At 31.1% G+C, this 17,802-nt stretch overlaps 1 protein-coding gene across 1 annotated transcript in view; it reads left to right on the top strand.

Moving 5' to 3' along the window:
• The first annotated feature begins 2,287 nt into the window (after window positions 1-2,287).
• LOC145319260 (uncharacterized) overlaps window positions 2,288-17,802 on the top strand; it is a 39,101-nt gene continuing 23,586 nt past the window's right edge. Inside the window, exons 1-2 of the mRNA XM_080161273.1 lie at window positions 2,288-2,352; window positions 16,438-16,538. Of these exons, the coding sequence (XP_080017399.1) occupies window positions 2,293-2,352; window positions 16,438-16,538 (161 nt within the window). The 5' untranslated portion in view covers window positions 2,288-2,292. The remainder of the gene's footprint in view (window positions 2,353-16,437; window positions 16,539-17,802) is intronic.

The following is a 17,802-nucleotide window of genomic DNA, read 5'->3' as shown; positions in this document are numbered from 1 at the left end:
CCTGGGCGCAGAAAGGTGTTTTATCATTGCTACAAACAAAACATATATTAAAATGCCTATAAATACAAATAGGGGCATTTTAGAAAGAAACAGTATAACTTAATATGCGATCATTAAATATAAAATTTGTAGTTGATTTGATAATTCTTATAAAAATTCTTATAAAATATGTGTTTTAAAGTACATAATTGTGCTATTACAAATTCAACTTTTTGCTTAATCCTAAGAAAGCTCCAGCTTACAAAACCTCGTTAAATTTAGTTTCCAAGAATTAGGCATTTTCCAGGTAATTCGCCGCTAGGGTCAACTTTGGGTATTTCCTAACAATAATACGACGTCCATGCAGTTCAACAAATATTATCAAACGGGTACAATTATGTCTTTAGTGGAGTAATAAATATTAAACAAAAAAAGTTGAATAAAAATACATTTTTTTGCTGGCATTAGCCGTAGTTTGGAGATAATAGGTGGAGATTTTGATAGGACCCACAAAAATTGAATAATACAAAGCTAAACTAAATGCTAACATATTTTTATTAAGGCCTTACCCAACGTAATACAGGAACAAGAACAAGTAACTTTTTAGATTATGGTTTTAAAATACTTATAAAAAAGATCCTCGGAAATTAATTTTCCTAATAATTTGGTGGTAAATATTTGAAATAACGCTGTTTAAAATGTTAGTATCGCATCTTGGGTGGCCAGAACTTTTAAGAAAGCGTTTCAACATAAAGGCCATTTAAAAATTATGAAAGATCAATAAAGTGTAGTATTTATTTCTTACTGAAAAAACAATGGGCTTACTTTTCTAACAATGGCATGTATGGCCATGACAATTTTTATATTCTTTTAGAGTTTTAGAAAATCCTCAGCTTTATCAAATAAAAAAGTACTTTACATCAATCTATTATACATATTTAAAACATGATAAATTCATTTTCAACAGTCTCTTGTAGAAGTCCTTCTGCTTAAATCTTTTTTTAATGAGTTTGCAAAAGATCTCTAAAAATGGAAAATAAACACCTTTTAAGCTTCATCATTCTTGGCAGTCTCTTGTTTTCACTTTAGCAAAGCCATTTTGTATTTTATTTCTCTAACGTTCACCAATTTTTGGATGTGTCCAAAATTCAAGGAAATTCACTTTTAATAAGTGTTTTTTTTGTCTGTTACAAACTTTTTTGAAAAGACGGTTTTAACATTGACAATTTCTTGCACCACTGTCTTATCTTATTTGCCTTACAGACATGTGAGGGGGAAATAAATGGAGAACATAGATAGGTATTTAGAAAAGGGAAGGTGTAAGTGCGGACAGAGAGGGGTTAGCTTGTTTGACCCGTAGTTCACGAGAGGACAAAGCAACACTCAGCGAGTATAAACTGAAGGCCAGTTACATACGCGCATTTGCAAAGTTATGAAGGACGGAAAAATGAAAGAATTTTCCATAACATAGAGAATATGTTAATATAAGTACATAATGTATATTTAAAACTAATAGTAGAAATTTATTCGGTCAAAAATATTTTATATGATTTTAAAGACTAAAAAAAGTATATAAAGCTTTTTTATAGCCAGAAAGTTATAAATATTTTATATCTTAGGCCATTGGTTAGTAGTTAAGTCTGTCAGTTTGACGACGTTCTGACATAACCCAGGTATCGAATAGCTATGCTGCTAAACTTAATTTATTTAATTGTGAATTTAGTTTGAAAAAGTTTACTAGGGGTTAAACAGAAACACCCATTGAAACTTCAAAGTAGGGGCTATAAATTTAATATGGTATGCACAAGACTTTTTTTGTTTTTAAGGAACAATACAATGGACGATAATTTGATGTACAGTACATACCCAGCTACATTAAATAAATTACTCCTATCGATTGTAAGATACTAATTTTAACCAAACAATTCATTTTAAACAAAAAAAAAAATACTGTACGTTTCTAATACAACGAATGAGATCACCAGAATGTGAATCATAATGGGTACCAGTATAATTAACTGTCCACTGTCCCATCCCTCCCTGAGTTTCCTCTGATTATATATTATGTATTTGTAAATTTTAGTTTTAAAAAGAAAAAGTAAAAAATAATTTTCTAGGGGCAATTTCTCTTGGAAGTAACCTCCCCCCCCCCAAAAAAAAAAATTATATAACCTTCCAAGACCTATGAGGAGCTACACTGTTAAGGAGAATCATAACAGTTCAGTGGTGAATTCTGTGCAGACACACACACACACACACACCTAAACCATCTTGTTCTTTTTATAAACGGATATACAATTACAGAAAACAATTATGGTAAAAAATGGAGACGCCAGAGTTCCACAAATAATTGGTACAGACCATCTAGACCAAGTAAGTTACGCAAGTTCTTTTCCGGTTGACTGTTCGTTCTTGTGGTGAATCAAACACTGTTGATTGTGAATTAAGACGGTTTATAAGTTGGTTGATTTTTAATCAGCATAACCTGCAACACTTTTCATATACAAGGCTTTATTTTGTCTCAAGCTAATATTCTAGAAGCTTTATAAATATCTTTTGGGTAACTTTAGGTTTTATTTCTTACCTATTCCACTAGAGGCTAGGAGCGAAGCAAAAGATTTTATATTTTAGCTCTTCTATAAATGTTTTGTCCAATCGATGGTGAATTATTATTAAAAATCTTAAAGTAATTAGACATGATTGTAAATTAATTTCAAATAATGATTTGTAATGATTAAATTTACTTATGGCAAAAGTTTGATATTTATGTTAGCTAGACTTCAACAAAGTGTTTGATTATCAACTATTTTAATAACAAAATTTCGAAACCTATTAATATCCGGTTGGATTAGAACCGTGGTTCTGCCATACTAAACCTACCTAGTTTTCTGCAAATATAAAAAATATACAATCAAAACATTAAAACCAATCTTTTTTGCCCGTGCCTTCGGCATCGCGGGGCTAAAAAAAGGTTGAATCCTAAAATTGTACATTTTTTTATCAGCGGAAATCTGTTTATAATGCGAAGTGATAATAACTATTACTATTTGCACAATCACATGGAGGGTCGAAACATTGTAGTGTAAATGATACTAGTCCCCAAAATTTTAGATTTAGTGGCCTGTGTTTTTAGGGACTTAAATCTTGATTTATTGGTACAAACTTATCCCTTAAGATTCCTGTATTTGCATAATCTATTCTCCACGCTTTGTATAGCTGATAAAAAATATTGTAATCGTGTTAATAAAAGTTGAAAATAGAAAATTTTTAAATGCAATTATTTCAATTTCTTGGAAATTATCTAATGAGAAAGAGGAATTTGTTCATTTATATGATTGAAAAATCCTAAATTTAAAAAGGTGGTGGTTCTCTTAATTGCTGATGTTTTGAATCAAATCTAATAATTGTAAAACAAATCTAATCATATAAAGATAAGATATACAGTTTAATATTCCTTTTAAAAGCGAAGCTTTTCTGTAATTGGGAACGGTCCGTCCGTAACGGTTAGCTCTTTTTGTTAACTTAGGCATGTTGAATTGTCCTATCGTATTCAACTTTGCATGATGATTCCTATAATAGTTTGGTACGAATAAGAGAGTGTAGCAAATACATAATAGTTACCAGAAAGTTCTTACGTCCATTTAAACCTGCTGATTTTAAAATTTGTTGACAACATTTTCTGCATGATATGGATATTAAAAACAACATGTTAGAATTATCCTACCGATTTCCAACTTTGCATGATGATTCCTGTAACAGTTATTGTTCGTTTGTTCTTTCTTATGATTTTAGAGCTTCGCTTTTATAAATGTTGTGACTCTTTTTATACCTATGGACATAATAGTCCCCGTTAAAGAAAACAGATTCATGAATTTAGTTTTGTCTTTGTGATTTATATTGATTTAATGTTTATTTAGAGCAATTTGTAGACATAGAGCACAGCCATACAAAATGCACTAAGATAATATTTCATATACAATACAATGTGACTTCTTCCTATTGAAAAAGTAATAGTTAATAATATTAATATGCTGGATATTTCGAATATACTTTTTTAATTTTAAAATGAAGTTTATATAGGACCAATTTAGCTTTGAAATTGGCCTTCTCTCTCTAAATTGAAAAAAATGTTCCACATGAAGATTCTTTGAAGAGAAGAAAGATTTGGTGGCATCAAACGGGGATCTAAAATCATATTTAATACATTTGAAGAACAAAAATGCGAAAGGAAATATATTTTGTCTTTTATTAAATAATCATTTGGTGCAAATATAAATAATTCTCATTTTTTTATCCAATGGCCTATCTTTTTACCCGCAACTCTTTTTAGACAATCAATTTAGTGGCCAAAATAACATGAAAACAATAGTTAGTTTTTGTGTCCAGTATTATTTAAAGAAATTACAGGGTGCACTATTTAAATTGTCTGTAAGTTTCAATGTTATAATAAAACCATAGATGAATAACTGTAAATCCCCTTTCCGAGGACCCTGGGACGACTTTTAATTGGGTCTTTAAAATTCAACCAATAGCGGCGGGAATATTAACACAGCCAAGTCGCTACAAAATAGCAGAAAGGACTTTACTAGCAAACGAAAAAGGTCCTCAACAAAGGGATCCAGTTAGTCTGGTTATACACACATACTATAAATTTATTGTTTGAACTCAAAATGAATTTGATAAGTTAGTAATAATCATTTTTGAATAACAATTAACATAAGGTTATAATTCAAGGATATATAAAACAAGGATGACAACATCCATGAGTAGCGATGCACAATAAGCATTTAAAGATGTCTAGGAAACTAAAATAATAAAGTAACATTTAAAATGGATAATAAATCAGATGGATCGTCTGAAATAATTTCAGAAGCATATTTAATACTGCAAAAAAGCAATCTGTCCCTATCCTATCTACAACTAAACAACCAGAACGGGCAGACGGACGGATGGAAATTTGGAATTATAGAGTAATTCAGCTTTTAAAAATTCTTAACCTAGAATGGACTTTTACCTTTATTAGGTACTCCAACAAGTTAGACGGTATTTTTAAATTTTCAATTACAAACGCAATAAAATGGTTGAAATCAGTCAAGAGACATTTTTATAACAGTTTTTATTTAAAAATGATCAGAGAATATCGCAAAGTAAGAACTTTTTTGTCTAGCAGCAAAAACTTAAACCACTTTTATTTTAATAGAACGGAAAGTTTAAATTTGAGGGAAAAATATTTTTTTACGTGCCCTGTATTTGTGCTATGCACATTTTCATTTAAATGGTGGTCAAATAATGTTGATAAACGTTATTTGAAACAATGAAATGCGAAAAGAGGTTAAAGAACGAACCTATTTGCGCAGTTAATAAGTGAAAACAGTATTTAAGTCTTTTATTGGCTTGGGGTATGTTAGGGAAGTTCTGTTCTTGTCCGTTGAAATTTATAAAGAAACCAATTGGCCCCTTAGAGTTAAAAGCCTCCAACAGACGTTAGAAATAGGAGAAAAGCTATTGTGAAAATACGACAAAACGCTCCTTAAGAGGCGATGTCACAAAAGGGACTATAACCGAAATCTTTATATTTAACAGAGTTCATTTTATTAGTAGAAATAAGTCAATTAATGTCTGTAATAAGGTTAGTATTGTCAATAAATAACAAGAAGTTAAATATCTAAGGAAGGTGTTATCAAAAAAAAAAGCTTTTTAAGTTTGACGAATTATAGTTTCTTATTGATCATCAAGGGTATCAAATCTATTGTAGAGCGCTATTATTGTTTACGATTGTCCTTGCTGTGGTTCTTATCAATGATAATTTTTATACAAAATTGAAAAATATTTTTGGGTATAATTATTCTATATGTCCACAAATAAGCATAGAATGTTTGTATAATATTTCCAGATAAATTGCAAGAAATACAATTTTTTCAAGCATATTTTGACATGTAGTTATTTTGTTAGTTTGCAGCCCTGCAGTGCAAAATAACACGGCCAGTTAAGCTCAGGAATAAGGTGAAGAGGTTCTTCTAAACTACATCTCTAGATTATACTAATGACTGAGTACAAAGCCTTTAGGGTCCCTAAAATAATTGGGTAAAAAGTACAAAACAAACCGCCAGGATTCTGATAAAAAGGAAATTCAGTCAACAATTTTGTTAGAAATTTTAGATAATAATCAATAAACCGGTTAAGTTTAAGTTTATTTGGTGGGTTTATAATTTAAATTTGTATTAATCAATCATCCATTGTTCCTAAGTTGTTAAAGTGTTTATGTACATCAAATTAACAAAAATATTGCATAAATGCGATATTTGTATGTTTCTTTAAAAAGGTAAAATTTTGATTGTAGTCCAACAAATATGAAAATCTTCAAAAGAAACGAAGCTCAGCAAAATTAGGAGAAAAAGGAGGACAAAATTCATAATAAGCAAAGTACAAAAAAATCATTGTTTTAAAAAGCAGTTATTCAGTGGTCATAAACAATGCTTATTTAGAAATTTAAATTCACGAATTCATTCTTTAACTGAACACCTTTTATGCTCTTTTCTTATTCAGTCTTATCTTATTAGATAAGCTCATCTAGATTAAATACTTAAAAAACATTTTTCCAGGCCAATATTATATATTTTTTATCAAATCTTTATCAAATTTGATTTTCAAGGCTGTTGTTTTTGTGTAGACTATTTCAGTTCTTGTGTGGAATTAATAGTGGAATTAATTGATTTACACCCCAAAATACGATACACAAAATTACCCCTCCTAAGGATAATAATGAAATTTAATACCAAACTATACCAGGGACTTTAAAGGATAAGACAATGGATCCCAATAATGATATAAATTTCGCCTTCTGTGGATCAAAATTAATGGTTTAATGTTTATACACTGCTAGGTTGGAACCAACCAATCAAAATGCAATAAAAGTGCACGAGTAAACTTATATTATTTTTTAGAATTTAATTTATATGATCAAAACGTTGTAAGGTTTTAAGACAAGCACATGTAAATTACTTAATTTTATTGATTTTTCTGTATTTGTAGACCTAACAACAGACGTGTAAAAGATAAGCCAAGATAAGCTAAAAATAACAAATAAAGAAAAAATACACGCGGAATTGAGTTATTTATAAATACCTACAATTTTATACATTCAACGTAAAATAGGCTTGTGGTCATAGGCGTCCAAGGGGGGGGGTAATGGGCCATTTGGCACCCCCAAACGATTTTGGGGGTGCCGTAGGCACCCCCAAAATTTTGTGAACAATACCCCCCCCCAAAAAAAAATTACCCCTACCTTGGGGGTGCCGTAGGCACCCCCAACGATTTTGGGGGGGGTATTTACCCCCCCCAAACCATTTTGGGGGGGTAATTACCCCCCCCAAAATAAATGTTCTTTAAAAAAATTTTTTTGGGGGGGGTATTTACCCCCCCAAAATTGAATGTTCTTTAAAAAAAAATTTTACTGATAGTTTATTTTAGGATAGGTTATATTGGTTTAGGTGATTGCCCCACATGGTTAAGCAATTGGCCCCCCGCAGGGGCTAGAAATAGGAGAGAAGCTTGTGTGAAAAAAACGAAGAAACGCCCCTTAAAGAGCGTTGCCACAAAAGGGACTATACCCCAATATAGTCCAACCAGTTAAAACAGTTCTTAACCATGATAACAAAAAATTTAATAGTTTGATCATGTTTTATTTGCTTGGGCCTTTATAAGGGCTAAAACCATCCCGGGGATCTATGATGTAATTGTAAAGCACTGAAGATTCCATAAAATAGATACCTAACTAAATTAAATATTTCATTAAATAATGAAAAAGAACTTCTATAGGCGATTTCTTTTGGGAGGATGTCAGGGTGTCTCAAAACTAGTTATAAAACTTACCAGGACCTATAAGACGCTTCACTTTAAAGTATAATCATATTGGTTCATTGGTTAGTGAGTTAATTATTGTATTTTTATGTTCTAAAGAATGAGATACTACTATATATTTGATTAGTAGTGGCGCCCTTAGCATCTAAGAACTCGTGTTTTCTAAAGGGTAAAAAGGGAGGAGAAAAATAGCCTAAAACCACTCAAAGGATTGACCTATAATAGTGTGGAACCATCATGGGATCTATGTGAAGCTTTCCTAAAAAGGAGAACTCAGTATTAAAAGTAATGAAATCTGAAGCTATAGTCAAATAAACCTTACTTACTACTTTATGTTATAGGATAGTACTTATTAACTTAATAGATTAGGTAGGTGCTTTTTTTTACATAATTAAATTACCCCCCCCAAAAATTTTACCCCCGGGGTAAATTAGTTTGGGGGGGGTAATTACCCCCCCCAACAGATTTGGGGGGAGTATTTACCCCCCCCAACAGACTTTAGGGGGGGTAATTACCCCCCCCAATCAAATTTTACCCCCGGGGTAAAAATTTTGGGGGGGGTAAAAAAAAATTTCGGCGCGCTTCGCGCGCCATTTTACCCCCCCAAACACGAATTACCCCCCCCCCTAAAATTTTTTACCCCCCCCAAAAAAAAAAGCTTGGACGCCCCTGCTTGTGGTGATTCTTACATGAAAGAGTAAAATATCTGTCTGTATGAGATTTAGATTCCAAAATACTAGGAATATTTCATAGGCATTTAAAGAGAAAGAGCCCAAGGAACTAAGAAAATCAACCTCCAAAAAGTTTATTTCTTCTTTTTCATTGGTTAGATTTTACCTTTAGGGTGAATCTCCTGAAAGCATAAATGAATTTTCTCTAAACAATAAAAACGCAATAGTTATTTTTCGCTTCATTAACAAAAAACCGTCATAATCTGAGAGAAAAAAGGTGAAAGAATTTGAAATTTTTCAACTGCAGGTCTGGGTGATAGATTAGAAAATATTCTAACAATAACAAGATAGAAATACAAACAGATACATGAACAGATTATTGTGTATTGGGATATCTGTTAAATTATACTAAATTCTGTAAAATTCATGAGGTTAGACTAAGTCTTTATATTCATGCAAGGAAAAAAAATTTGGGCGTAATCCTTTTAGAAATATTTTTCTATCTAGTTCTTAACATATAAAAATTTTTGCTTCATATGATAAGATATTAAAAGATAATTACTTTGATTAAAGATCTGTATAGAAACAGGGTTCTCCTTTTAATTAAGTACAAAACGAATAAAACTTTTGCTACCTCAATGCTAAGAAATCCATTCATTAAACAAGCATCATACCTATGGTAAAAAAAGTGTTAGGTAACAAGAATGTTATTGCTCTTAGATGCGCAATTAATTCAAATACTTTTTTAAAAAGGGTAGAATATAATATAACTTTAGATATGTTTTAGCTGCTAAGCCCCTAGGGCCTAGAGGCCTCTAGGGACATTTGAAGTAATGGGGGCGGGGGAAGTTGGCTTTTCACTTTTAATCTAAGTTTTTAAAAATGAAAAGGAAAGAATTTTTTTTGTGGGGGGAGCATTTTTCTAGGGGTGATTCTTCTTGGGAGTGTGGAGATAGATCCTCCCCCAAAAAAGTTATAAATCTACAAACTGAAGAAAATATAGCATGTGGTGAACATAGGATGCTAGGACATGTCCTCTTTTATTTTTTTTAAATTTTAATAATAGCTTAAAACCATCTTCGGAGAAGAAATAATGGACAAACGGACGTACATTGTTCTACTTTTATAGATAGGATAAAAAAGCCAGGAAAAAAATGCATATAATGATGATACGCATCCTAAAGAAATGAATATAGGAAGTAAGTTTTTCAAAGGAAGGGAAAAATATTTTTTTACGTGCCCTGTATTTGTGCTATGCACATTTTCATTTAAATGGTGGTCAAATAATGTTGATAAACGTTATTTGAAACAATGAAATGCGAAAAGAGGTTAAAGAACGAACCTATTTGCGCAGTTAATAAGTGAAAACAGTATTTAAGTCTTTTATTGGCTTGGGGTATGTTAGGGAAGTTCTGTTCTTGTCCGTTGAAATTTATAAAGAAACCAATTGGCCCCTTAGAGTTAAAAGCCTCCAACAGACGTTAGAAATAGGAGAAAAGCTATTGTGAAAATACGACAAAACGCTCCTTAAGAGGCGATGTCACAAAAGGGACTATAACCGAAATCTTTATATTTAACAGAGTTCATTTTATTAGTAGAAATAAGTCAATTAATGTCTGTAATAAGGTTAGTATTGTCAATAAATAACAAGAAGTTAAATATCTAAGGAAGGTGTTATCAAAAAAAAAAAGCTTTTTAAGTTTGACGAATTATAGTTTCTTATTGATCATCAAGGGTATCAAATCTATTGTAGAGCGCTATTATTGTTTACGATTGTCCTTGCTGTGGTTCTTATCAATGATAATTTTTATACAAAATTGAAAAATATTTTTGGGTATAATTATTCTATATGTCCACAAATAAGCATAGAATGTATGTATAATATTTCCAGATAAATTGCAAGAAATACAATTTTTTCAAGCATATTTTGACATATAGTTATTTTGTTAGTTTGCAGCCCTGCAGTGCAAAATAACACGGCCAGTTAAGCTCAGGAATAAGGTGAAGAGGTTCTTTAAACTACATCTCTAGATTATACTAATGACTGAGTACAAAGCCTTTAGGGTCCCTAAAATAATTGGGTAAAAAGTACAAAACAAACCGCCAGGATTCTGATAAAAAGGAAATTCAGTCAACAATTTTGTTAGAAATTTTAGATAATAATCAATAAACCGGTTAAGTTTAAGTTTATTTGGTGGGTTTATAATTTAAATTTGTATTAATCAATCATCCATTGTTCCTAAGTTGTTAAAGTGTTTATGTACATCAAATTAACAAAAATATTGCATAAATGCGATATTTGTATGTTTCTTTAAAAAGGTAAAATTTTGATTGTAGTCCAACAAATATGAAAATCTTCAAAAGAAACAAAGCTCAGCAAAATTAGGAGAAAAAGGAGGACAAAATTCATAATAAGCAAAGTACAAAAAAATCATTGTTTTAAAAAGCAGTTATTCAGTGGTCATAAACAATGCTTATTTAGAAATTTAAATTCACGAATTCATTCTTTAACTGAACACCTTTTATGCTCTTTTCTTATTCAGTCTTATCTTATTAGATAAGCTCATCTAGATTAAATACTTAAAAAACATTTTTCCAGGCCAATATTATATATTTTTTATCAAATCTTTATCAAATTTGATTTTCAAGGCTGTTGTTTTTGTGTAGACTATTTCAGTTCTTGTGTGGAATTAATAGTGGAATTAATTGATTTACACCCCAAAATACGATACACAAAATTACCCCTCCTAAGGATAATAATGAAATTTAATACCAAACTATACCAGGGACTTTAAAGGATAAGACAATGGATCCCAATAATGATATAAATTTCTCCTTCTGTGGATCAAAATTAATGGTTTAATGTTTATACACTGCTAGGTTGGAACCAACCAATCAAAATGCAATAAAAGTGCACGAGTAAACTTATATTATTTTTTAGAATTTAATTTATATGATCAAAACGTTGTAAGGTTTTAAGACAAGCACATGTAAATTACTTAATTTTATTGATATTTCTGACCTAACAACAGACATGTAAAAGATAAGCCAAGATAAGCTAAAAATAACAAATAAAGAAAAAATACACGCGGAATTGAGTTATTCATAAATACCTACAATTTTATACATTCAACGTAAAATAGGCTTGTGGTGATTCTTACATGAAAGAGTAAAATATCTGTCTGTATGAGATTTAGATTCCAAAATACTAGGAATATTTCATAGGCATTTAAAGAGAAATAGCCCAAGGAACTAAGAAAATCAACCCCCAAAAAGTTTTTTTCTTCTTTTTCATTGGTTAAATTTTACTTTTATGGTGAAGCCCCTGAAAGCATAAATTAATTTTCTCTAAACAATAAAAACGCAATAGGTATTTTACGCTTCATTAAGAAAAAAAACCGTCACAATCTGAGAGAAAAAAAGGTGAAAGAATTTGAAATTTTTCAACTGCAGGTCTGGGTGATAGATTAGAAAATATTCTAACAATAACAAGATAGAAATACAGACAGATACATGAACAAATTATTGTGTATTGGGATATCTGTAAAATTATACTAAATTCTGTAAAATTCATGAGGTTAGACTAAGTCTTTATATTCATGCAAGGTAAAAAAATTTGGGCGTTATCCTCTTAGAAATATTTTTCTATCTATATAGTTCTTAACATACAAAAATTCATGCTCCATATAATAAGATATTAAAAGATAATTAGTTTGATTAAAGATCTGTATAGAAACATGGTTCTCCTTTTAATTAAGTACAAAATGAATAAAACTTTAGCTATCCCAATGCTAAGAAATCCATTCATTAAACAAGCATCATACCTATGGTAAAAAAAGTGTTAGGTAACAAGAATGTTATTGCTCTTAGATGCGCAATTAATTCAAATACTTTTTTAAAAAGAGTAGAATATAATATAACTTTAGATATGTTTTAGCTGCTAAGCCCCTAGAGGCCTCTAGGGACATTTGAAGTAATGGGGGCGGGGGAAGTTGACTTTTCACTTTCAATCTAAGTTTTTAAAAATGAAAAGGAAAGAATTTTTTTTGTGGGGGGAGCATTTTTCTAGTGGTGATTCTTCTTGGGAGTGTGGAGATAGATCCTCCCCCCAAAAAGTTATAAATCTACAAACTGAAGAAAATATAGCATGTGGTGAACATAGGATGCTAGGACATGTCCTCTTTTATCTTTTTAAAATTTTAATAATAGCTTAAAACCATCTTGGGAAATAATGGACAAACGGACATACATTGTTCTACTTTTATAGATAGGATATAAAAGCCGGGAAGAAAATGCATATAATGATGCTACGCATCCTAAAGAAATGAATATAGGAAGTAAGTTTTTTAAAGGTGTAAAAGTAGGAGGGACAAAAAGGATAATTAGTGTTCTAACAATATTTTAAAAGATAAATAAATGTAAATTTTCTCTACCATTACAGACAATTATATACACAAAAAATAAGAATTATAATGTTCTAGAAAAAATAAATGAAAATACAGAAAAAATAGGAATCTATGATATCTTTATTTTCAAAATCCGCCATTATACAAAGAAGAATAAGACATTTTCTTACTTGCATTGACATGCATGGTGACATACGTACGAGATCTTAATTATAGAGTAGTTCTGTTTTAGAAAATATTAACTTAAAAGGGGACTATCCACGAACAAGAGCACGTGATTCTAAGTACCTTCCAGCATTGATCCTGAGTATTTTCTTTCAGAATATAAAAGGTCACTATTAATGATTAATATATTGACGAGAAAATTTATGTTTCACCACTTCAATTTGAAGAAAAGTAAAAAAAATGTCCAGCATTTTTAGTCAAAATTCTATTAAACGTTTTGTTGAGTTCGGGGTGTCTTTAATTGTCTATGTTGTCAAATGATAAAAATTTTAAAAAGTCAAAAGCACATTTACTATATCTCATATGTATGTTTAAATTAATGCTAATATGGATTAATTTACAATCTATATAACACAAGTATTCACATATGTATCATCAAATATCCATTTTATTAAAAGAATTAGCTTCATAAATGTTTTCAAAATTAATTAAAATACCTAAAAAATCATGGTAAAACATAAATTTTCTCGTCAATACATTAATGATATATGTTGACCTATTAAATTCTGAAAGAAAATACTTCGGATCAATGGTGGAAGGTACTTAGAATCATGTGCTCTTGTTTGTGGATAGTCCCCTTTAGTTATAAAAAGTTATTTGCTACTTTAACATTTTAACAATTTTGTAAATAAATTGTTATTTTTTGATGAAACATTTTTGTAATTGTCTAGACTGACAAGAGAAGGGATAATTGGGCATTCCAAAATTGATTTCAACAATTTACAAAAGGACAATAATATACATAACTAGCGCTGTAGTTGAAACATTATAATTAAATCCAAATGACAGCAGTATGGAAATGCAAACTTCTCGAATGTATGATTTCACAGGAATCTAAAATTAAAACCCCCATAAATGATTTTTTAGGGGCGTAGACACTAGCATTAAATTTTTTTTATAATTAACAGTTTCGTTACAGTTAGCTCTTTTCCTTGTCCTATTTATTAAAAACTTTGCAGGATGATTCCTATCACAGGTACGTCATTTAGGAAGCGTAGCAACTCTATAATCGTTACCAAAAAGTCCGTACATTCATCTAAAACATGCTTTGTATGTTTCTTGGCTGTTAAGATAAACAGCTGAAATTTTAGTGATATAATTATCCTATGTATCCGACTTTTGAAATAGTATTCTTAGAACAACAAGGTACACATTATAAGCGAAGCCTCTTTGTAATCTAGTCCTTAATGAATCCTGAATTTAAGCAATTTTTCAATTTATATTTTTATAAGTTTATACAAATTTGTTTATTCCTTAAAATTATCATTCTAATTTTTAAGTTTTGACACTCTACAAGAGTTATTGTTCATTAGTCCTTCCATCTGACTTTAGAGCTTCGCTTTCATGGATGTTGTCATCCTTGTTAATTTTGTACATATTTATAATCTTATAATAATAATAATAACTATAATACAAAGTAGAACGATGTCTGTCTGTTTGTGTGTGTGTGTGTCTGTCTGTTTGTTTGTAGCGAAGGATCTCGCTAACCGCTGAACCGATCGGGTTCTCCTTAACAGGGTAGATTCTCATATGTCCAGGGAAGGTTTATAACTATTTTGGGGGAGGGTACCACCACCCTCCCTAGAGAAATTAAATTTTTTAAAAATTTCTCAATTTTAGAAAGAGAGTTCAACGAAAAACAAACATCAAACGTAAATTTTTTTTACTTTTTCTTTTAAAATCTAAAATAAGAAATTGAATTATTAAATTCGACTCTCTCCTCTTCAAGTGCCCCTAGAGGCCTCTAGGGGCGTAGCCGCTAGTCTTATAATAAAGTAACACGATTGTTTGTCTATACCGATGAACCGGTATGTTTTTCCCTTACAAGGTAGGTTCTCAGAGGTACTGGGAAGATTCATAACTATTTTGGGGGAGGGTACCACCACACTCTTAAGAGAAATTGCCCCCAGAAATAAAATTAGCCCCTCCCCCACCGTAAAAAAAATCCTCACCAAAAAATTAGTTTTCTTTTCTTTTTCTTTTTAAATAAAATAAAAATTGAGTTATCGAATTCAACTCCCCCCTCTTAAAATGCTCATAGTGCCTGAAAGGGCGTAGCCGCTAGTTGTACATATAGGCGTGTGCATGCACCTCAAATTATTTAGATTCTTATAATGCATTCATCCATCAACTCTTACATTCCTTTAATTTAAAAAAAAGTAAAATTAAATAGTACAACTACAAAAGAAATCATTATCTTTAGCCTGGATATTAAAAATAGCCTAAAACCTCTGAAAAGCACAACATAATCAAAACTGTATTGTGCAGAAAAAAAAATTATCTTACTTTTTTGCAATATGCTATAAATGGACAAAATACATATAAAAAACCTGGTGGGGAGGGGTAATTCTAGACGGGTTAGTGGATTTTTTCCCTCCCCCCTAATCCTTGATCACACAGTAGATCAAAACATTGATTGGGCCAGAGGAGAACCCAATCAGTAAAGCAGTTTGCAAGATCTTAAGAGACATACGGTTGAACAGCGTATGCTTTGTATCATAATACATATGTGTCTCCTTCAATTGTTTTAAATTATGCAAAGACAGAATTTAACACATTTATTCTCAGCAAAGATTGATTTGTCTATAATTGATTATCTCTAGATAAAACTGGTAATTATTCCCATACAAAAATACCAAAATATAATATTATACAGTTGCTTTGCAATTTTACTAAGCTGACAGACAGATATTGGCACAGAGTAAGCTTCACCTCTTAACAATAACTTGCTAATTTTGTAAAACTTAAAAAGTAATCTTTTTAGTTGGAAAAACCTTTGAAGTATGAAGTGAAGTGAGTGGGACAAATTTTAAACTTTTTCCAAGAAAATTATGACAACGGCAAAAGATGTAGTTTTGACTTTGGAATCACGTTTGCCAATATACTTTGAACATTTGTACTTAAACTTTAGCATTCATGATATCCAGGGGTTTTAAAATATAAGACGAGTGGCGTGCACAACTATTCACCAGGGGGTTATGAAAATAATAGGGGTTAAGAAAGAATATGCCCCTACCTTCCTAATTTTTATGTTAGGTGGATGTTCACATCAACCGACACCCTTACCGCTAGCCACTGTATAAGACAAATTGATGTACATCCCAAATGATAATTAACAAATTACCCCATGTTATTTTTTGACACTGCTAGTTCGAACCAATCAATCACGATTAAAAATATCCAAAGTTATCTAAAGAGTGTGACTGAGAAGGCAGAACATTAAAATAAGTCTTGTAGAATGACTGAAAGGTTATTCATAAAGTGCTGCATTACTAATAATATTTATCTAATTTTAGTTTGAATGCAACATAGAGGCGTCAGAGCTTGAGTCTAATCATGATTCCTCATCTTTACATACTTCTCTATGGTCCACTAGAGATTCTAGCCCAGATTATAGGTTAGTATTAGGGTTTGGCCGGATATCCGGTGTGGCCGGATATCAGGCCATTTTCAATATCCGGCCGGATACCGGATATTGAAACTATCCGGCCGGATATCCGGCTCTTTAATTTTTTATACTTTACACCAAAAATCTCTGCTTTTTAAAATTTTAAATGGCTATAATTTTCTTATTATTGAAGCTAGAAGAACATTTTTTCTGAACAAGTTTAACTTTATGTAAATTTATATAAGATTTCTGAAGAAATTTTTTTTTGCTACTTTAGTATCTGGTAATTTGGCCGGTTATCCGGCCGGATATACGGTAATTTGGCCGGTTATCCGGCCGGATATACGGTAATTTGGCCGGATAACCGGATATTTGCCGGATATCCGGCGTTAGCCGGATATCCGGCGTTTGAAATCAGCCGGATATCCGGTATCCAGTATCCGGCCAAAAAAGTATCCGGCCCAACCCTAGTTAGTATATCCATCTATCTATACCCAACCCTAGTTACTACTCTTTACCTACTTCTCTATGGTCCACTAGAGATTCTAGCCCAGACTATAGGTTAGTATATCTATCTATCTTTACCCAAACCTAGTTACTACTCTTTACCTACTTCTCTATGGTCCACTAGAGATTCTAGCCCAGATTATAGGTTAGTATATCTATCTATCTATTTAAAACAATGACTACTACTCTTTACCTACTTCTCTATGGTCCACTAAATATTCTAGCCCAGATTATAGGATAGTATATATATTAATCTATTTAAAACAATGACTACTACTCTTTACCTACTCCTCTAGGGTCCACTAGAGATTCTAGCCCAGATTATAGGATAGTATATATATTAATCTATTCAAAACAATGACTACTACTCTTTACCTACTCCTCTAGGGTCCACTAGAGATTCTAGACTTTTTTTTATTAAATTAAATCTCAAATAAGGTTGATAAGACCCGTATCAAATATTTTGAAGCTAGAGCCTCTGCTCCTAGAGACACCAATAACCTGTTATTTCAGTAAATATTTTTATTTAAATATTTTTATCTATCTATGAATTGTGTCAACTGAATTATCTTAGCTAATGATGCAGTAAATACTTTCAATCTAAAAATCGGTTTTTAAAAAAATTGAAAATGCATTTTAAATAAAATTCACAGGCTATGGACCATGGTAATTCAAAACCTAGGTGCTTAAGATATTAAAATATAATGTCTACAAACATCCTATTAATGTAAGAAAAGCTTAATACATATCCCAGGAAAGAATGCCC

Source organism: Acartia tonsa, chromosome 5 (assembly GCF_053477335.1).
Source record: "Acartia tonsa isolate MP-2025a chromosome 5, ASM5347733v1, whole genome shotgun sequence".
NCBI classification, from domain to species: Eukaryota; Metazoa; Arthropoda; class Copepoda; order Calanoida; family Acartiidae; genus Acartia; species Acartia tonsa.
Note: the sequence above shows the minus strand (reverse complement) of the source record. Positions and strands in the feature narration are given on the sequence as shown.